We start from the raw sequence: 22,642 nt of genomic DNA on the forward strand, positions 1-22,642 counted from the left end.
AGGGCACTTAAAAAGAAAAAAAAAAAAATCTGAATCCGTGGTCTGAGTCTTTGAACCAGATTTGGGGATATAGATTTTTCTAGCAAAATTCAAAACCACTGATTTTTTTGTTTTGTTTTTGTGTTTTTTAAAGCTCAAATGCAAAAGTTCCATACAACTATGTTAGAATGAAAAGAGTTTTTGAGAAGTTGCCTTAAAACTGTAATGATGAATGTTGGACTTAATTTACAAGTGACTAACTTTTTTAAAAAATTTCAGTGCTGAAATGTTACATTGACGGATTCTACACTGCGTTTTTTCTCTGAAGTATGTGGAAATATTTTTAGTATTTAATTAAAACAGTGTACATACACACACGTGCACCCCCCATATGTTAATCATATATGGCAACCATAAAATTAAAATACATTGGAAATGAAAAACAGATGGTGACATGGAGAGATTTCATAACTTACTTCGAAATACTCTCTCATTCACTATTGGCAACTTTCACTGTCTCCACAAGAGATTTTTATAAAAAGGAGAGGGAGATGCTAATCTCTGGATTTCTGTGCCCCTCTGTTTGTAAGTGTTTTATAAATGTCTGAAAATGAACTGGATGATTGGGTTCACATTTTACTAACAGAGAAGGATTTATGTATGAACAAAAGTGAAATAGTTGGATATACATGTTTATAACAGTCAGGGATTTGTGTATGCACAAAAGTGAAATAGTTGGATGGATACACATGTTCTACTAACAGACAATGACTTGTGTATGTACAAAGTGAACTGGTTGTACAAAAACTGACTGTCCCTTAGTCTTGATGTTTCTCAGCGGTGTTAGTGAAAGAGTTTGTAAGCCACATTGACGAGGTAAACATCCTTGAAGGAGAAATACTTTCCTCGTGAGCTCATTTCAGTCATAATTCGCTTGTTTTTCCCCTTCACTTCAGTGTCCTAACAGTTTGGCCAGTGAATAATTTAGTGACTTTTAAAATTGGCAGATATTTCTTTCACTGGCAGTGGTTAGTGTTTTTGTTTTGAAATTTTGGAACGTATTGAGTAAGAGGTGCTTTTGTCACATTGCTATTCAACAATGAGGGAGTGAGGTTAACAAGTACTGCCAGGCAAATAATACACTCTGAAAAGTTTCCTGTAAATCAAGAGTATTTAAAAGATTCTGATTGCTTTAGTTAGAAAACTAAAAGTATTGTGTGGACGTTGTCTGTTGGGCTTTTGCTCTATACAAGTATCGGTTCTATTGTGTTTCTGCATAATCTTAGATATTTGACAAAGAAATAGAGCTTCTTTTTTGTGATTTGGTCAAGGTTTAATTTTAACTTTCACTGTTCTTTGCAAGGGTGTGGTTTAATCCAGCCGGTGCGTCTCATAATAGCTTGCTAAAATGATGCTTGCTTTTGAATGTCTCGGTAAATTAGAGTGACTGAAGTTATTGAGCACTGTAACTAAACTGCCTTAGTTTTCTTCAGCGATTGAGCGTCTGACTTTCTTTGTGCAGCTTCTTCTAAATAATTTATACAGTGAGGAAGTTTAAGCAAACATGGAACTTGCATTTGAACAATCTGTTGCTTTCACCACTCCTGAAGCCCGCAAAACACCACAGCAGAGCAGGAACATTAAATGTTGCTGACCTAAACAGATAGCTATGTGGCAGACAGACTTAGTCGTCCTACATAGCAGAATCTTTTACAACAGAACAAAGACCAGTCTAATCTCCCATCTAGTGTTTTATTTCACGGTTTTGGTACTGAATTGCGACCAGACTTGTGACTACAACTAAATAGTTCGTTAATTTATGATTCCTATTAAAGTTACATTATGAGACAAAGGGCTGGTTTATACTACACAGTTAGGTCGACATAAGGCCCCTTATGTTGGCCTAATTATGTCAGTTTCTACACTACAGCCTTCCTCCCACTGATCTAAGTGCCTTACTACACTGACATCATAACTCCACCTCCACGAGAGGCATTAGGTTTATGTCAGTGTAGTTAGGGCAACACTATGTCTGTGTAGACACCACATCCCTTACATCACCTGTCTTGTCAATTTCATGGCAGGAGCCCTCAAATTGGAAAGCCGGGGTGGCTTTGGATCCCGCCCAACCCCAGTTTGGAACTGGGCAGCTTTGTCAGTTTCACAGCTCAGTGAACTGTGAAACTGACAAAGCTGCCTGAGTCCTGGGGAGCAGGCGGGGGTGGGGTGGGAGAGAAGCTGGGGCAGTGGAACTCCACTCCCGGATGGCAAGAATCCCCGGGCGGCTTCCCCCTGCTCCCGGCAGGGAATGGGGTGGGGGCGAGGAGCCCCAGGCAGCTTCCCCCCATTCCCAGCGGGGAACAGGCATGGGGCAGCCCACAGAGACCTGCCCCTCAAACGTCGGTGGAAGTGCTCCTGGTGAGGACATGCACCACTGACCCAAGGGAAGGCAGTGTGGACATGCACCACCACAGTAATTACTGCGGTGGCTGTAAGTTGAACTAATATAGGTCGACTTATATTTGTAGTGTAGACATAACCAAAGGCTCTTACTGTAGGTACATCTAACTTGCTTATAGATATGCCGCACCTTCTGGCATGTTTGGAAGATGTTTCCTTTTAATATCCTTCATAGAGTATGCCGTGGTGTTGGTGGTGGTTATTAATAAATGTTTATTTTATGATTATATACACTTGTTCTGATCCCATTGTGCTAGGCTATTTACAGACATAAGCCTGGTCTACACTACAGCTGCCGGTCAATATAAGCGACCCAGTTTGAGTTACATTAGTAGCCTAACTCAAGTCGACGTAGTTTAGATCTAGTTACTGTGGGGTCCACACTACGTTATGTTGACAGAAGATGCTCTCCTGCCGACATTGCTTCTGCCTCTCGTTGAGGTGGAGTACAGAAATTGATGGGAGAGCGCTCTCCATCAATTGAGCGTGTCCTCACTACACCCACTAAATCGATGCCACTGCATCGATTGCAGCAGTGCCGATTTAGCTCCATAGTGAAGACAAGCCCATAGAGGCAGTCATGGTCCATGCCACAAAGAGTGGATAGATTTAGAGCCAGTAGGCCCAGCTGCACCCCATTGAGAATGCTCAGGAGGAGGAGAGGTGACTGCCCTCCTGTGGGGAAGGGCAGCTTTATGTTGCCACTAGGCCTGGTGGAGGCTGGATACAGGACACTTTGGGCATCTTGACTGTTTCCTCTTCCCTGGCCTGTTCTGCACACTTTGAGAGCTGCACTAGCCAGTTCCTGCCTCATTTTCCCCCCCAACAGAAAAAGTGTTTTGGCCAGCTTGTTCCACTGCAGCTGGTCAGACTTTCTTCAAGAGGCTCCCCCATATCCTAGGTTATGCTTCAGGAAGCTGGTGTAACCCTGGGCTTAGTCAAGCCCCAAGTATTTAGGCATCAGAGCTCCAGTTTCTGAGGGTTCTATTTAATTATCTGCGTGACCATGTGTAGTTTTTCTCAGACTCCTGAAAACAAAAAATATTGGAGAAAATCTTCCAGGTTTTCCAGAGAGAGGCAGATGAAATAGTTTAACTTCTGCCAAACCGTCAAAAGAACATGCACCAGCCTTTCTAATTATTCCTGACAGATGCAACCTAATGTTAATGCTGTAGACTGCTACCCCTTTACGAAATAACAACCTTCCCCTGGTAAGAACAAAGAGTAGGCTCCTGTGCATTAGGACTCGGCAGAGAATGCATGTATTCCTCTTTTGCACCAATTTGGAAATGATGGGGGAGATTTGTGGAGGCATAAAGGGGAGTTAGGTGCCTCAATTGCATAGGAGTTGGGTGCCTATCTGCCCTTTGTGCCTTTGAAAATCTCACTTCTACATCTGGGAACTTGTTCTTTTTATTCTGTATTGCTAGGATAGTAAAAGTGTGGGTATGTTTTTACATTGATGGATAGTAAATTAAAGTTGATCAATAAAATAAACTTAAAATAAAGCTCTAAGGTGGGATTTCAAAGAGCTTAAGGGATTTGGTTACTTAAATCCCATGGATTTTGAGCACTTAATATTTTAGGATGCTTTGAAAGTCCAGTCCTAACCCATTTTATTATTTAAGTCAATAGAAACTAAACTGCGTGTAAAGAGTTGAATCCATGTCTAGCTGTATAAGCACAAAATAGAGATTGAGACTGGTTTTGGAAAACCCAGGTTGAATTCAAAGTTCACTGATGTTTGAATAGCAGACATTGGATGCTTTATTTATGTTTAATCTCTGTGGCACCTGACAAAACAGTAACAACAACCCTGATTCTTCTTCTGTCTCTGGCCAGAAAAAGATTAATGTGAATGCTTATTGAAGGCAGTTGAGGCTAGAAAAGATCTAAACAACTCAACATCTCCTGACCCCCAAAATCTAGGTCTATCCCAAGAAAGTCCTGGTTTAAATACAAACCGGTAACAAAACGTTGAGTGGTGGAAAAAGGCACCTACATATAAACTAGATTGTTTGTTTGTTCTGGCACTCTTAGCTGTTCACAGCATGCTTTTTAAGGTTTGTATTTTAATGCAGGGCCTATTAGTATCAGTGTGGAATTGGCCAGTCCCTTCATTCAGGACATCCTTTGTCACAGGCAGTTCCACAGTTGAGAAATGGAGTCAATGTTATCCTGTGGGGAGAAATCAGAACTGAGAGATGTGACTTCTAGTTTCTTTTCCTGACTTGCTATGGGACTTTGAGCAATCATTTAATTACCTGTCCTTCAGTTTCTTCTTTCTGTAAGAAGAAAGAAGAGTGTAATGAGATATACCTATCTCACAGGCAAACTGTGCAATTTAGTTTAATGTCTGTAGAAGCTTTAACATACTCTGATGAAAGGCACTGTAGAAATGCCAGGAAGTCCACCAAGCGTAGGAGGCACAGCCTTTCCGAACTAAACTGTATCTCTCTCGAAGCTCCATGTGGTGTAATACCAACCTGCTGATGTATGCGGGGTGTTGAGAAAAACCCAAATTAGGCTAACAGAGTATATAGTGTGTAGCAATCAGTTCCCCCACATTTCCATCTCCACTGTACCTAGGTGATCTTTTTGTTTTCAGCCTTCCAAGAAATTCTGTTCCTACAGGCTGCATCTTGCTGTGACATTGCCCAGACTGGGCACATCTCCCCTCAACACTGTCAGTCTTAAATTATCAAAGTGCTGAATAGAACAGTGCATGCAGTCATAATAGAGGGAAATAAGGCGTGTGTGTGAGCCTGGAGGCTGAAGGGGGGAAGATAATCTCAGTGGAGGAGCAGTAGTTGGAAACTGAGTGCAGAGAAGTTTTAAAATTGGGACCTTGGAGAAAGGCAGGGGAAGGTGGAAGACCATGGTATTCTCAGTGCAGGGAGGACTGCAAAGACACTTGCTATGACCAGTATATCAAACATCCCAGATTTAAACTTGTCCTTTGTTGCTCCTTTGCAGAGTTACACAACAGCAGGTCAACACAGGATACAGATGTATTTCTACAAGCCACAGCGAAACTCGCTAGCCTTTCATTTCATTTATCAAAGCACTTCCTGTTCCCAATTTGTGGCTAGTGACTAATAGTAAATATTGAGTAAAGAAGGCTTAACAAGACTTAATTTAAAATTATGTACGTGGAACCCCTCAGTGAGTGTGTGTTATAGGTCCCCCTTTGTGCTGATCCACTGAGGAGATGAGTTGTTACAGCCCCCGGCTAGGGGGGCTTGGGACTTAAGCTGTAGCAGCTCATGCTTTTAGCTCTGGAGGTTCCTGGTTTGATCTCCAATGCATTGGCCAAGATGGTGGCCCTCACATCAGCACTTAAAAATGTGAAGTATATGTATTTTTTTATAACATCCACTGAACGCTCTCGCTATAATTTTCAAGAATGCTGAGCACTGACCAAACTCTGCTCTTGTTTAAATCATTCGGAGCTATATCACTGATTCCAGTGGCAGTTGAGTCAGGCCAATGCTGAGTGCTTTAAAAAATCCCACCCTCAATACCTTAGAAAAACACAGGCAACTAAGGCTGTCGGTGCAATATATCCTACAAAATATTCATGAAATGCCATGTTTTCAGTTCCCAGATTTCCACTGGTCACCAACGCAGCCCATTAGGAAGACAGTAATTGCCAGACTGAGGGCTATCTAACACAGTATCCTGTCTCTGACACTGGCCGGCACCAGGTGTTTCAGAGAAAGATGTAAGAACCCTACATTAAGAACATTAGTGGGTCTCTAATAGCTGGAAATTGCCTTATGATATGAAGCATGAGGTTTAATAACTTTCCCAAGTTTTTGTAATTCATTGTGATCACTCTGGATATTCTTGTTTATCCATATAGAGGTCCAATCCCTTTTTGAATCTAGCTAAATTCTTGGCCTCAACAACTTCCTGTGGCAATGAGTTCCACAGTCTAACTTCACGTGGTGTGAAAAAATATTTCCTTTTATCAGTTTTGAATTTGCCACCTATTAATTTAATTGAATGTTCTTTTGTTCTTGAGTTTATTCTGATAGTTTGGGAGGGAGGAAGAAGAATTTTTGCAATAGAGACTGAGATTAAAAGAAAAGCAGCTGTTTACAATAATTAACCAATGGGAAATAAAGCAAATGCCAGTGCAGTCAAGTTGTCAGTTATATTCTCTTTGGCAGTGAAAAAGTAAATGACTTCCTTGGTCATTGATTATCTCTGTGCAAAACCACTATATTAAAAAAGGGCCATTAGCCTCAATTTGTCTAGTCAAGTCTAGGCGTGATCAGTGTCTCTTGAATTGTGTATACATTTTCTTTCTCAAAATGTGGTTTTCCTTTATTTAATTTTCATCTTTCTTATTATGTGTCATGAAGTAATTGAGCCATATGGAGGATTCCCACCCTCACCCTACTCCTTTCCACACACACACTTACGAATATCTCCCAGATACTCTGATTTGTAATGTAATAGAAGACATTAGGAACAGACTTGTATTAAACTTTTCACTCTGTGCAGAAAGGATGAGAACAGGTACTGTCAACATTCATGAATCACCAGCAATTATTCTGTGAATCCCAGTTAGGAGATTTCTGCACTAGACCATGCTGCTGCTCATGCTGCTATGCTGCCTTCCTTATGGCAAGATTGTCTTGACTACTTAGCAGAGGAGCTGTCACATCTACAGGCAGCTGGCTAGTGGTTGTGTGGGAGCTTGCGATGCATAGCACTGTCAGCAGTTGCACTTGGCAGTTCAGCCTCTCTCTATGTACAGTTCAAGATAGGCTAAGTTCCTTGAAAAATTGGCAAACCTGATTCATTGGGTATCGCTGGCTCCAAAGGCCATGCCTGCGGATAACTCAGGATTGTTAGGAATCACTATGACAAATTGCAGATGTGATGGCAGAGGCAAAGACCTTTGCCTCTTTGCCTTCCTGCACAGCCGCAGTATGAGAATTAAAAAAAATCTCAGTGATGCATTAAGGATACGATTCTAACATGATGATCACAGAGGTCACAGATTCTGTGACTTTCCAGGACCTCCACGACTTCTTCTGGGGCTGGAGCAGCAGCCCCTGGAACAGCTGGCCAAGGGCCAGCCTCGGGGCTGCTGGAGCAGCAGCCAGGGAATGGGGGTGGGCGCCTGAACAACTTGACCAGTGGTCAGCCCTGGGGCCGCCAAGCAGCTAACTGGCAGCCAGCCCCAGGCCCGCCAGAGCAGTGGCCCCTGGAACAGCTAGCCACTGGCCAGCCCCAGGGCCCCCGAACAGCTGACGGCTGGGTGCTGGAGTAGCGGCTGGGATGTGTGTGTGTGTGTGTTACTAGAACAGCTGATCAGGGCTGGTCAGTCTCAGGGCCCCCATACAGCTGATGGGTGGCCAGCCCTGGGCCCGCCAGAGCAGCAGCTGGGGTTGGGACAGCTGCAAGCCCAGGCAGTGCTCTGTTTGTCCTTCCTCTCCGCAGTTATTTTTAGTAATAGTCAGGGACAGGGTACGGGCTTCCATTAATTTTTGTTTATTGCCCACGACCTGTCCCTGACTTTGACTAAAAATACCCGTGACAGAATCTTAACCTTACCTGTTTTTTATCCATAAAGCAGGGTGACCCGTGAGACTGAAGTCAGGGAAGAGAGTACCACCCATACAAAGGTTAGAGCTTCATCATAATCTTTTGTCCTCACTAACTTATTGGTAGAGTGAGTCTGCTGGCAGTATTCTCCCTCTCAGCCCTTTGAGACTGCTCACGATCTGTTAGCCTCTGAAAACTGGCCAACATAACAGGTCCCTTGCCCCAATAGGAAACAAGTGCACCAGCTTCAAACTACAGGAGGTAGTGATTAATCCAAGATGTGGGCAAGTGTTCTATTCTCAGATCCTAGCCCAGGTGCTCCCTTATATGCGTGCTTCAGATAAAGACAGTTATCACAGACATCCAACTGCCATTAGAACCAGGAGATGTAGGGAATCTAAACTGTACCTGTTACATTTCAGTGGCCTTGGTATCACCAAACATGATTTTAACACAATTTGTTTAGATCGTGGTCTTTGTTAAGGGTCAGATCCTGCTAGCTCTCTATGTAAGGAACTCCAGTTGAAGTCAGTCAATGGGAGTTTTGATTCACAGGGAATGGAAAGTTCAGGTCCTAAATGTAATGTTTGGCAGCACTTAAAAAATAGCCTTTGATTTTGAGTTCAACAAATTCCAGCAGATGAAATGCTGGCTACAGAAGTGTCTCACTTAAAAGCACACAAATTACACAGAGCTTTTGATATTTAAAGAGTCAGTTGGTAAAGTTTTTTTTTTAAAGGTAAACTGCCAATAAATACATAAATAAATAAAAAAATCGGGCATTAATGATGTTAGCAAGGAATAGTATGTGGCATATTGAAATAGGGTTATCCTAGTTCATTTACATTGAGGATGAGGGTGTATATTTCCTGGATGGGAACAAATCTCTCTTCTACCAAGTATGAATGTAAGTACTTTCTTATCAAACCTGATCTTGAGTGAATGTCTGCAGCCCTCACCCGTGGAGAGGTGAGGGCTGCAGGCTCCGGGGGCTGAGGGTGGGGCTGGTGGTGGGAAGGGAGATATGCGGGGGTGTGTTCTCTGGAGTTGGGGGGTTGGGGAGCCCGGGGGGGGGCGATGGGGGAGGTCTGGGGAAGGGTCCGGGGGAGAGGGGGATATAGGGGAGGGTTCTGTGGGGGGATGGTGGAGGTCGGGCGGGGGTTCTGGGGATCTGGGGCAGGCTGGGGAGGGACCCATGGTCTCTGGAGGTAGAGGTTTGGGGAGCAGGGGTTGGGGGGGGGGATGAGAGGCTCTGAGGAGCCAGGGGTTGATGGGGGAGGCTGGAACCAGGGAGTGGGATGGGGGGGGCGCTGGAGTGGGGGACATATGGGTGGAGCTGGTTGAGTGGTAGAAGCATAAGAAGTGGCTCTGGGAGGCTAAAAGATGGGAGATGGCTTAAGGGAGTCAGTGGAAAGAGGGCTGGGAGCCAGGAGATGATGGGGGTGGAGCCAGGAGCCCTGGAGAGGAGATGACCTTGGGGAGCCAAGGGGGCTGGAGGTAGGGGTTGAGGTGAGAGATGGGGAGCCAGAAGATGATTGCAGGGGGGAGGCCGGAGCTATGGGACCAGGGGGTAAGCAGGAGAGTCAGGGAAGTAATGAGAAGGTGGCTGGAGCCAGGAAGTAGCAAAGGAAATGGGATGGCATAGGGGAAAGACAGGAGCTGTGGGATGGAGGGACGGCTGTGTGGCTGGAGGAGCTGCATCCAGCGGGTGTTGGGTGAGAGAACTGGGGGCAGGTCTCTAGATGCTGTTGTGATCCATGTGCTCTACATGGATGGATGTGTGGGGAGCAGTCTTGGGTTATTTTCATTTACATAGGCTGGGGTTACTGGATGCCAACAGGGGGATCATGTTAATCTTTTTCTCTCTGGTTAGGCAAGTAGAACTTGTGTTAGCATGGGCGTGAGCCCAGCAGTGTCTCAGATGGCTATGAGGAGGATTAGTGGGGGTTGTTAGGGGAAGGATGGTGAGGTGTAAACTTTGAAAATTCAGAAGGCTTGGAGAATTTGTCCAAACTGAAATTCTAGCTGTTTTAGGGCCCCTCAGCCCCCTAATTCATTTACAACCACTTCCTGCAACCCAAAATGTAGACACTTTGGTTTAAAGGTTCTGTATAAACAAAACAAAATTACCTGGAAAAACTAGCTTTGTGTTCCTGCTTCCCACTCTGTTGCTGGTGTATTGGAAGCAGCATTCTGAATAGTCATATTCAGTGTAGCTACTTGTTTTGAGAAGAAAGCATGATATTTGAAATTATGTTGAACGTTTTATTGATTCCATCTCTACATTCAGTCAACTCAAGTTAAGCACCAGTTCGTGTGCACCTGTTGGGGACATATCATTTGACCTGTTCTGTTCATTCCCTCTGGGGCACCTGGCATTGGCCACTGTCGGAAGACAGGATACCTGGCTAGATGGACCTTTGGTTTGACCCAGTATGGCCGTTCTTATGTTAGTCCAAATGGGGTCTAAAGATTCTCACTCTATTCTGGAATCCACCATTTACACCTCTGTTCCTTCCTGGTATTCCTTTATGCTCTTCTTCTGGCTGGGTGGGCAGTTGATCTCAATGGATGGGTCAGGAGGGGATTGGCTGGGTCACTCTCTAATGCTGTAGATAAGATGCAACTCATTTGAAACGTCACATCTTGTCACAATTGGCAGCTATGGCATAATGGAGACTTACGGGTAAGTTAGCTGAATCCACCCTTCATGTTGTATCTTGTATACTTTGACCTGGACAGACCATCAGTGTGCCTGGTCTGTGGACAGCTGGCGGGTCACATGGTAGTTGCTTCTACAGGCTCCGTTGCCAAGCGCCTGGATGCCTATAAAAGCAGATGGAAATGAGGCAGAACCAGCTTCCTACCTCCATGAGGGGTTGCTACCTAAGAGGAGGAGTGGCAACAGGAGATTGGAGCCACCAGCAGGACTGGAGCATGCTAGAGGAGGCAGGAGCTGCCTATAGGACGGGAGCTGCCTGTGTGGGGGGAATAGGAGTTGGTATTTTGGAAAGTATGTGCAGGGAAAGAGGAGATGGGGTCATGTGGTGGAGAAATCGGTAAGCATTACTGACCTCAGCCTCAGCTCCACCCGTGCGGCCCCAGCGGTTAACCGATTAAATGATATAATTTTAATCGTTTAAATGGTTAACTTTTTTACATCCCTAATTGTTACCCTCATCCTCCCTCCCTCCCTTCCTTCCTATTGGTTTTTGCCCTCACTTGTTAGATCTCCTAATTTAGGCTCCATTCCTGCAATGCAGTTGGTGGGACTTGGCAGGGGTCTGGCTCTGGTGGGTTATATTGCAGGATTGAGGTCTGAGATTGAAAGCTCTGCAGGGTATAGATTCTTTCTATGTATTGGTACAGTGCCCAGCATAATAGGGCCTCAGTCCTGATTGAAGCCTTTGGGAGCTACTGCAGTACAATTAATCATGTAGTGACCATATACTTTCCTAAAGTTGTTTTTCCGTATGATCCACTATTGTCATTGCCATAAGAATGCTAGATGATTGTGAATGAGAGGTGATGTGGTCTGTGTGACTGCGAAGGATAGAAGAGGAGACCTGTGCACCCATGGTTTGGAAAGGAGGTGATGCACAGAGATGGGGTCCACACTGAAAAAATCAGAGAATCTGTTGTTAAACCTAGGTGAAGTAGCAATAAAAGCCAAGTGGTTGCTATAGCATGTGCACCCAGTAGCTAAACAAAGACCATTAGGATTGATGACAGAGTTGTGCATAACTTCCATAATGAAATCTGAACTGGACAAAAACAGTTTGATTTTCATTTCGGTTGAAAAACCTATAAACAGGCCAAAGTTCACAAACCTTTTGGCAAAGCTGGGCTAAGTTTTAGCAAATCTGGATTGATTTATGGCTTCTGGTGGAAACTATGCAAAACTGGATGGTTTCAACCCCAAACCAGAGAAAAGTTATGGTTTTTGACTGAACTGTATGGAGTTGGGATTTGTTTGAAACTGAAACTCAAAGCAAAACTCAGTCCCTAAATCCTTGTCCATCAAATCCAAGAGGATAGGTTTGCCTGAACTCCTGTGAACTCAAGCCACTATGTTCCATACACCTGAATAGTCTGTTTTTATTTTGTTTTCCATATTTGCCAGACTACTGTGAATTCAAATGGAATACAGATTCTGTTTTGCCTTTTGATTCCTTCTTAGCAAACGTCTGGAAACTCAACTGCATTAATACATAGACTTGAGTGAATAGCGTCTACTCTAATTTCTCCTTTGGGAGTGGATACGTTAATACTGATTCTACTCCAGGCGATGAAATCAAATGAACTTGTGTTTCCCTTTGCAGATGTTGTGCTGGAGAAGGCCATGCACAAGTGTATCCTGAAGCCCTTGAAAGGCCACATTGAAGCAATGCTGAAAGAGTTCCATACTGTGGATGGCTCTTGGAAACAGTTAAAAGAAAACCTGCAGCTGGTGCGGCAGAGGAATCCTCAGGAACTGGGTGTATATGTCCCAACACCAGACTTTGTGGACGTTGAAAAGATTAAAGTCAAGTTCATGACCATGCAGAAAATGTATTCACCTGAAAAGAAAGTCATGCTGCTGCTGAGAGTGTGCAAACTGATTTACACTGTGATGGAGAATAACTCAGGTAATGCTCTCTTCAGGTTAGAGCTCCCTGCTTTGAAACAGTTAGGAGGGGGGAGTAAATCCTTTTTCTCCCTGCTGATTGGAGTTCCCCTTTCTTCACTTAGCTTTGATCTCTTGTCATCTGCCTCTCTGTTCCCCGGAGTCTCTGATAGACTCTGCGACTCAGTTTCTTTCTAGAGTGCTGTGCTGCTCCTGGCAGCGGATCAATTAAGATACGCAGATTTATGAACTGCAGGAACAGCCCTTGGAAGAACAGCTCTGGTTAACTACTGGCGTTTGAAGTAGACATTGAAGCTATGAGCAAGGCTTTCCATAGCTGTTCTTTGGAGCCTGAATTTGAAATTCTTAGGCTGTATCTATACTACAGCTTATATCGGCAAAACTTTTATGTTACTCATGGGTGTGAATAAACCATGCCTCTGAGCAACATAAGTTACGCTGACATAAGCGCTCATGTGCACAGCGGTATGCCGGAGGAAGAACTTCTCCTGCCGACATAGCTTCTGCCACTCAGCGAGGTGAGGTTTTTTTATGCCGACGGGAAAGCTCCCTCCCATCAGCATAGAGCATCTTCACCAGATGCGCTGCAGTGCTGTACGTGTAGACATGGCCTAAGTCTGAATGCTTTCTGGAAACCATAGTAGATTCAGTTAAACACATTCTGTGTATTTCAGTAGTGGAGTCTAATAAGGTAGAAACAGTACTGCAGCGTGAAAAATACTTTGTAACTGGAAGGTGGCAAACAAAGCCTATACTTCTGGCTAGCAGTGCCTTGGATGTTCTACTCCGAGCACTATCTTTTATGTTTTAGATCAAAAATAACATTACCACTTCTACACTGCAACAAGTATCTAAAATACAACCCCAGACCTTGAAAGCTAGGTAATGAAATGGAGTTACATACCGATAAGAGGCATTTTTAAAATACTTGTGCAGAGTCAACAGGAGGCATCCAGCTAAAATATGCTGCTAGGTGGTGAGAATGCAGGGGTGTCACCCTGTTCCCAGGCTGTGGCCTTATGGGGTGTCACGAACGAAGCTGGGTGAAGCTTGTGTTGGGAGAGTTCCCAAGGCAAATACAAGATGTTGCAGGAAGTGATGTTGGTAGGTGCATTTTCCCCCTCTAAGGACGCACTGAATCTGGACCCCAGGATAGGGTGACCAGACGGCAAGTGTGAAAGATCGGGACAATGGATGGGGGGAGGGGGGGGTAATAGGAGCCTATATAAGAAAAAGACCAAAAAATCGGGACTGTCCCTATAAAATTGGGACATCTGGTCACCCTACTCCAGGATGGTGCTAAGGGCCCAGTGCTCTTGGAGGTGCCATCTTTCCATCCTATGGATGGCACTTCTGCACGAGTCAGGTCCGGTATTCTGCCCAGCTTATATTCTGCCTGTCTGAATTCCTCTTGCAGTTTTAGTCTGATTTAGTAGTGTTTACTTCCTGGCCCTAAACTGCTGCAGGTTGTTACTTCATGGTATTTAAATGGCTGTTACGTTACAGTGTTGGGTGAAGTGTTTCTTGCATGGATAATAAAAATATTGACTGTCTAAGAAGGCAGTATCAGTAAGTTACTGCACTGTGTGATGGGGCTGGGAGCGGGTGAATGTTCCTGAGTTGTGCTCTGTTGCTAGCAAGCACATTGGTGCTCCTAAGTGTTATGGTAATATAACTCATGAGGGGTGGGGTGGGAGGGCTGGTTCAGGGGTTAGGAGTGGCTTAAGAATCTCTGCTATATATCCAGCCAGCAGAGGGCTCTCTAGGGGGCCATTTAGCTGGTGTAACGTAGGGTCTGTCTACTCAGCAGCTGGGAATGTGTTTCACAGCGTGGATAGTCAGACATGCGCTAGCTCTGCTTCAGCGAGTGTGCTAAAAATAGCCGTGTGGCCATGGCTGCAGAGGTGGCATTGCTACTATACAAGTGCAAAGTACCATTATTTTTATTATTCTTAATAATAGCAACAATGGAGCTCAGGAGTCTAATGCTCCTGTAAGTTCAGTCTTCTATGCTGGGCTATCTGGTTCAAATGCAGGCTCTAGGATTTCCAGTAGGGTCTTCCTAGAAATAGAATTTTATTCTTAAATATAAGAGAGAGAAAATTGTTGTTTTCTGTTAATCTGCTCGTAGAAATCTATGCGGAAAACATCGGAATTGTATGGCAAGCTTAGCCTCAGTGAGTCAGTTAGCTGCGTGCCATCAGCAATGGATACCAACATAGGCCTTGCTCCTAAATTCCTTGTGCAGCCAAAACTCAGTTTTGGGCATGTCAGCAATATAAGATCAAACTCCAAGTTGGTATATTGCAATAGCCGATTTCCAGAGACTCCCACCTTGCCACACACCAATAAACACCATTCTGTAAAATAGTGTAATTGTGCAGTATCGTGAAAACAGCAACAGAATGTAAGCTTTGACCAGCTGAAAACAGCAAAAGGGTTTGGCCATTGTATCAGTGTCTGTGTTCCTTTTGCTCCAGGGAGGATGTATGGGGCGGATGACTTCTTGCCAGTGCTGACCTATGTAGTGGCCCAGTGTGACATGCTGGAGCTTGATACTGAAATTGAATACATGATGGAACTGTTGGATCCGTCTTTACTACATGGAGAAGGTAAATGTTTGTTTTTGTTTTTATTAAAACCAGGTGGAAGTGTGCGTGGCGGGAAGTGGAGGGGAGTTCCCCCATAACATAATTTTAACCAAAAGTATTTAAAGGAGCCCCAAAGCTAATGGTGTGCTGCCAGTACGTTATCAAGAGACTCCCAAAACTGTCCTTGTTCGGTTGTGATATAACCTGAGTCCCAAGGGTGCATGTGGTTGCAGCGTGTAGAGGTGATGGACTGGAGAATCTGTTTGTGTTGGTTCTCATTTCCGTGACTAGGATTTCAATAACCTGGGAGGGACGTGGCATGACTTGGCAAACAAGCTTATATTACGTGCACATGCTGGATGTGTTTATACTTCAAGTCCTGAAAAATATTCTGAGTCTATTTATAGTGCAGCAGCTTTCAATTCACATGTAATTTGGAATGGAGGCTGGGGTGAATGCCTGGGGGATTCTCTCCTGGGAAATACTTTGAGAATACCTCCCATGTGATACACCCATTCCAAAGGCAAAATATTTGCTTCTTGGGAAGTATTTTTTTGAGTCCCTGAAACAAGTCATCTGTGGCAGGGAAGACAGAGAGGGCTAAATGTCATCAGAGGCAGGAAAATCACCCCAGCCCTCTCCTGTTTCATAGCGATATTTAACAAGGTGCTCCTGAGAACTGCCCCTCGCTATCTGTAGCTAGGAAGATGGTTTTTAACTCCTGTGGTCAAGGTCACTTTTGAGTCTAAATTTATGTATTTTTGCCATCAAGAAAATTTGACTTCCTACTCTCATTAGACTGAACAAAACTGCTGTATCCCATTGGATGTTGGCATGTTTGAGAGGATTATGTCAGGCCTCCTCCAATCCTACAGTTGTCTGTTCCCTGCGTTGGAGTATAGAGCTCCTCCAGCACATTGTTTAGAAATCTCATCATGGAAAACATTTGATGTATGAAGCTGGAGAACATTAACATGCTTGAAACGCAGAAACATCTGCTGAACTAACAGGAAGTTTTGTTTTTAGTTCAATAAAAGGAGAAGTCCACAGTTGATTGGCTCTTGTCTTTAACACCAGATGCTCTGATAATTTGTAGGAAGAACTGTCTAGTGATTTGGGACTATGCGATTCAAAAGGAATGTACTGTTCACTTTGGTGGGGTTAGTGGTTTTGTCACATTTTATGTATGAAACTTGTTCGGAGACTAAAAGACAAGAGGACACTAACTATAATCCTGAAACTACTGCCGCCGGCAGTAGTTTAAATGGCAGTGAATGGCTAGAGCTTCAGCTCAGTGGAAATCTCCTATTTGACTGCCTTGTTTAAAAAAAACAAAACAGGGCGTGCCTGTGTCCCCCACTTGCAGAGAGCTCAGTCCCATCAACTTCACTCTGGGACTTTTACTACTTCGGGCTTGCATTTTCTGCTGTAATTCTGTCTTGGCTTCATTTAAATCCCTAATAAAGATGAAGTAAATAGCAAGAGAGGATTCCAGAGACCACCTCCTGAGCTAGACAGAAACAAGAGGATGCGGAGGAGATAAAGAGGCCATGGGAGATTCCTTTTAAAAAAACACAAACTAGGGCCAGCCTTCTGGCCAACAGAATGGATTGTGTCTCAGCCTCCAAATTGTAGCAGACTCTCTGGAATATTTCCTGGGTGTAACAAATTAAATTCTCAGCTGTTGCTTGAGGGCAATTACAATAATTTGACATAAGATCTGTGTACTGTAAACTGCAGATTTTTGTTTTAAAAACCAGCCTGTTAATTTTACCCCTACCCAAAACTCAGGAGGGGAAAAAAAACACTATTTGAAAATGGGGTGTTCAGATTAAGGGAAAATAATATCCAACTTCAAAGAGCATAGTGCAAATGCTCAGAAAAAAAAGAGCATTGCTTATGTGTCGGGTTTTTTTTTAAAAAGTAACTATGCACAGTACTGCTGCGCCTAGTGATATAAATGTCCCATCACTTCATAACATGCAGTGTCTATAAAACTGAGAAACACGGGTAAAGAGCAGGGGTGGCCAAACTTACTGACCCCCCCAAGCCACATGACAATCTTCAGAAGTTTTGAGAACCGAGGCACGCCTGCCGGGGCTTGGGGCTTCAGCCCCACTCCTGCCCTGGAAGGTGTGCCCCATGGGGCTGAAGCCCTGAAACCCCCCCTCCTCGCTTGGCAGAAGCCCCTACCCCACCACTGTGCTACAAGGCAGAGGTCCCAACCTCCCCCCGTCCCAGTCTGGTAGGTGGAGAATGTGTGTGTGTGGCAGGGGGGTGTAGGGAGCTCCACGAACTGGAGTTTAACTGTAAAAGAGGGGCATGTAGCTCACAAGCCATGGTTTGGCCACCCCTGGTACAGAGCAATTCTAATCAGCCAACACATTAACCAAATCCATTACTGCAGACTACATGGATGGATGGGTGGATAGACTGATTTCAACAGATGAATTTGTGTTTTCCAATAGTGTTAATAAAAGTGTTGTCTGGTTACATTGTTAAGAATGTTCATATAGGATAACAGGCCCACTGCAGTTTGTTTGTTTTTCTTTAACCAGAATATGACTACTTTGGAAATAGTATAAAGAATTTTATGGTATTCTGATTATAGTTTTTCCCCTGCTATATCAGCAGGGCTGACTGATTTCATATTCCTGAATATTCTGAAAATCTCTTCTCTTGCACTACTTCACAGGAGGCTATTACTTGACAAGCGCGTATGGAGCACTTTCTTTGATCAAGAATTTCCAGGAAGAACAAGCAGCCCGATTGCTGAGTTCAGAAGCCAGAGATACTCTTCGGCAGTGGCATAAGAGGAGGACAACTAACCGAACAATTCCTTCAGTTGATGATTTTCAGGTACTGCATATGGCTTGTGAGAGAAATAAAGGGCCAGATTCTCTGTTGCAGCTATGATCTCTTCGGTGCAACAGTTAATTTGGCCATGAGGAAAATGGTTATGGCTCCCTGATTCTTGTCCAGCTCTGCCTTGGCCGTGGCACAGCTTAGAGCAGCCTAGAGGTTGCTCTAACCTACAGCAGTGGGCAGTAGCCCTTCAGGCCACCTCCTCTGTCATTCCCCACCATATTCCCCAGTATAAAGGAGTAGTACGGGAGCCTGTTACACAAGCTGTATGCCTACTGGAGACAACCCCATGCTGGGAGAATTCCCAGCTAGAGAGGAGATGTTAGTTTTCACTCCAGAATCTGACCCAAAATGTCTCACTTAGTTTCTTTGAGAGTCCTTGGATCATATTGTAAAGTTGAATTACTGAATGGCCTGGAGAAAACATATTAAGTGAAGGAACTTAATTTTTCCCTCCCCTTTGTACAATATAAAGGCTCACAAGTGTGCTAACCTGCGTCATCTTCATTTGGTTTCACTTCTCTGTTTGCTTCACTGTAAGATAATGGAGCCAATCCAATTTATGCCAGCTGGGGATCTGGCGCACTGTATTTCTGAGAAGCCTATAATAGTGAGCTGAATTGCAGACCTTTAGTAGTCTTTCTGCCTTTCCTTGCTACCCTTTAAGTGTAGGGCAATAGATTCCTCTAAAGATAACTGATATTAGCATTAGGATTGTGTCACCCCTTTAGAGCAGAGCTGAGAGTTGTTCACAGAAATTGTGGTATACCCAAATACTGTCTAGACAGACTATTCTTGCAAGTTACTTCAGAATAGTTGGCTAGATTAAGTAAAAATCTAATTTCTCTCTGTCACAAAGTGACTTTTAAAATCATTTGTTTAGTTGCTCAGACACACTTATTGCCTGGGACGGACTCACCCTGCAACTTCTTGTGAATGTTTTACAGTAACAACTTGTCCTTTCAGATCAGCTTTAATAAGAAAAGCTGTTTCTTTCTCAGTTCCATCCCGTCTCTTCACTAGGTATTTCCTGCCTAAAATTGTGTTTTATGGAAATTTTATTATATTATAATTTGTGAGCCACTTATTCAAATTCCTATAAACTCAGAAACTACACTGGTATTTCTTTGTACCTTCCTCTCCAGGCTGAGTCTGTCTATCCGTTTAAAACTAACACACAATCATTATTTTGCTTTTCTCCTTTTATATAAAAGCCCAACTTCAATAATTTTGCTCAAAGTCTGAAAGTTCCATCTCTCTCTGAATGTTTCTTGCATTTGAAAATAAAGGCCAAGAATTAAAAAATGAGTGCCTAAAGTTAGTCTGTTAAATAAATTTGACTCAAAAGTACTGCACACCCTTAGCTCCTGCTGAGTACAGTGGTTTTGAAAATATTGATAAAAATTGTAATTACAGTTGGAATTTCTAGGCTATCTTGCTAACAGACTGACTGCAGTAATGACATTGGCAGTATTGACAACCTAGTATAAGAGGCTGTAAACACACCATAATCCTTGTGCAAAGTTTAAACATTATAAAAGACCTTAGTGTGGTTCTGCTCTGAAAAGTGTCTGTACAGACCTGTGTTCTGGGTGTATTCAGAATCCTATCAGCTGTCAGTGACAAGGAAGTGTTTTACTTCCTTCGAACACAGCTAAGAAAGGGTGAGCTGGGGACAACATCTGTATTAAGGGAGGATTGTTTTTCAAGTCCAGAGTTAGACAACTCAGATAAGTCAACCGCTGGACTAAAATATGTGGGTGGAGGGTGGATCCATAGAAAACTCTTTGGTTTCAGTTATTTACAATTCACATCATAGTCTCCAAAGTTTCCGTACTAGTTCATGATGACTCTCTAGTGGGAATTGCACAATTAAGGTCTGAGGAGGTCATCAGTCGATAGTGAAAACTTATTTCATTCAAGGCAACCATGATGTTCTCTCTGCCTGCCTGGTGGTTTTCTTGCAAAGAATTAAAGATTGAGGTTGAACATGAGGGAGTTGGGGAAAAGAGCAGACTTGCATGATGTGTCTTTTTAGGAGGAGGATTAATTAACTTAGGCAGTTAACCATGACCACTGCACGGAGATAGTCGCGTCTCGCTGAGAACCATTTTATAAATACATCTCAATTTTCCTGTGCTTATATGACATCTCAATCTACCTGAGTCTACCCTCCCCATCTACCAGAGTATTGCAAACTTTTTGTAGCAGCTTTGCTAAAGAAATGTCCTAATCTTAATACATCTTCCATGGAGGACTTCATCTCAGAATGCTTCTGCTGTGGGCTAAATTCTATACTCTGTGCCACCCCTTCTTCCTGTGCACCCAGATTTCAGAGTCAAGGTGTGTCACATGACTGAGAATCCTGCTGAGTGAGGATGCCTGGAGAACAGATTTGGCACTGTGTAAGAGAGACCACAGCTTCCCTTTCTGGGTGCTTCTTCCAAAACAGAATCTTGAATCATCAAGATTATACCCCAGACAGACTATGCTTGGCAAAATTCATGCACTCAGCTAGCTGCTAGAGATGCCAGAATTCTTCAGATCCTTTCTCACACATCCTGTGTTCCTGAAATAAAATATCCCCATATGGACAGATGTGCAAAGCCAGACCCAGATGATTTGAATTGCTGCATACTTTCTTGGTCCAGCTATTTCTGGAGGAAGACATGCCAGTTTCATCACCATCATTTTTACATTGCACAGCAACAGCCTTGACGCTAATCAAAAAGTTCCTCTTTGGACACTGGAAAGATTCTGTTACCCAGGGTTTTCAGAACTCCCAACAGTGGTAACTTAACTATTTCGCTCTAGGTTGTGTCAGGAATAAATCAATAGGAACACAGCAATTCTGTCTGATCAAGAATTAAATGCAAGTAAGCGTGCCCTTGTCTAACATTGCAGTTTATTAGATTTAAGCACACACAGACATAAGCAATAGGTTTAGAACATCCCAAATATTTACCTAACATCTGGAATGGTATTGAGTAATTAACAGCAGGATCGCAGTGATCCGTTGCTCACTCGCCGGGGAGAAAAGTTGTCAGGAAAAACATTGTTCAAGATGTCTTCAGAGGACTGCTCCAGAGTACTCTATTAGCTAATTTTTTTACAACTAACTTCTACAAAACACACAGGTCATAGTGACACCTACTAAATCATCACTTTTCCTAACTCTCAATAAACTTCTAATATCAGAGTAGCCCAGACTCAAGGTCTTCAAATCACCAAGGTTTTCAGTCTCTGTTGACTTGTCTGTCCCCTCCTAACATTCTGATTAGCAGAAACTGCCAGCTAGTTTTTGACCTTGTATCTAAAAGCCTGCTTCAAATTAACCCTTAACTATGTGGTCTATTTTATTAATTCATGGTGGCTGATTGCACATAATATGGTTCCAGTTAGCTTGATCACATTCTGGGGTATACACACCCCTCATCTGAGTTGAAAAGCAAACTAGCCCTTAAGTTGATGTTGGATAAATAATCACCCTCCTCATATATGTGATCTTGATAGTTGTGAGTTATGGGGGAACTTTTCCAAGTTTTAACTTCTCCTTAAAGCAACCCTGTCAGGGTTCAAATCGTGCATGTTTAAAACTTCTCTGTACTCATGTTAGTAACACATTAAATCATTAAAAAAATGGAGGAGAAATTAAAGCTAATTTACTTTTCCCTATTTATGCTATTTACTTTTTGCATTCACTCAGATAGGATAATGAAAATAGAATAGTTTTGCTTTTATTTACAGTCATGTTCACTCTAGTCATCTCATTCACTGTCACTAGCCTGAAAGGTTTGGGCTACAAACCCCACAGGGGAATATTTAATTATTAAGTATTTCCATTGGAATTTTTAAAAATTATACAGGTGTTATTGTTGTCTTAGCTTTCAACAGCTATGCACAACTCGCATGTGAGTTGGCCCCTTTAATGACTCATTCCATTTAGTCGCACACAAACACAAGTCCCATCTGCAGTTCTCACTCAATGCTAACCTCTTCTTCCTCGATACTACCCCCTCCTTTCTGACTTTTTCCTTTCCTCCAATTCCCCTCCCAGATACATTTTTTCCTGTAGAAACTCTCTGCAGCAGACTTATTTTTTCTTGCGTTAAAAATTTGGATGTTATTTCTCAGTTTCCATATTTTACTTTTCTAATGCTTATTGGAAAGCAGAAAGGTAATATTATTTCTTCTTATGTTGTAGTATTTAGCATTTATATGTAGTGCCTGGGGGAGAGGGTGTCGCTTTGCAAAGAGAAAAAAGATCGAATTCCTGCCTTAAAATTATATCGATGCATTCAAATATTGCACGGTGGATTGTCTTCATGTACTGTCTTTCTGTGCCTCTTAAAGAAAAGTAAAAATGTTCCTTCTTTTAAAATAGGCGGAGAGTTCAGTTTTCATCTGATTTGTTAAGCCAGTTCTGGTGCTTTCCGAAAGTCTCTATCCTGCAGTCTAGCACAGCAGAAGCATTTTTTGGACATACTGCCCCGGGTGTATGTGTGTTGCTTCCCAACATTACAGATCACATTGTTCATCACAAGGGATACCAGTTTTG

The 22,642-nt window shown here is 43.2% G+C and overlaps 1 protein-coding gene across 14 annotated transcripts in view; it reads left to right on the top strand.

Annotated features, from left to right (window-relative positions):
- The window catches only part of RIN2 (Ras and Rab interactor 2), a 104,129-nt gene that overhangs the window by 80,471 nt on the left and 1,016 nt on the right, over positions 1 to 22,642 (top strand). For all 14 annotated transcript variants that reach the window (XM_073339756.1, XM_073339766.1, XM_073339759.1 and 11 more), the window contains 3 exons: positions 12,324 to 12,629; positions 15,109 to 15,240; positions 17,915 to 18,078. In XM_073339756.1, coding sequence (XP_073195857.1) covers positions 12,324 to 12,629; positions 15,109 to 15,240; positions 17,915 to 18,078 — 602 coding nt within the window. The remainder of the gene's footprint in view (positions 1 to 12,323; positions 12,630 to 15,108; positions 15,241 to 17,914; positions 18,079 to 22,642) is intronic.

Source organism: Lepidochelys kempii, chromosome 3 (assembly GCF_965140265.1).
Source record: "Lepidochelys kempii isolate rLepKem1 chromosome 3, rLepKem1.hap2, whole genome shotgun sequence".
Taxonomy (NCBI): Eukaryota; Metazoa; Chordata; order Testudines; family Cheloniidae; genus Lepidochelys; species Lepidochelys kempii.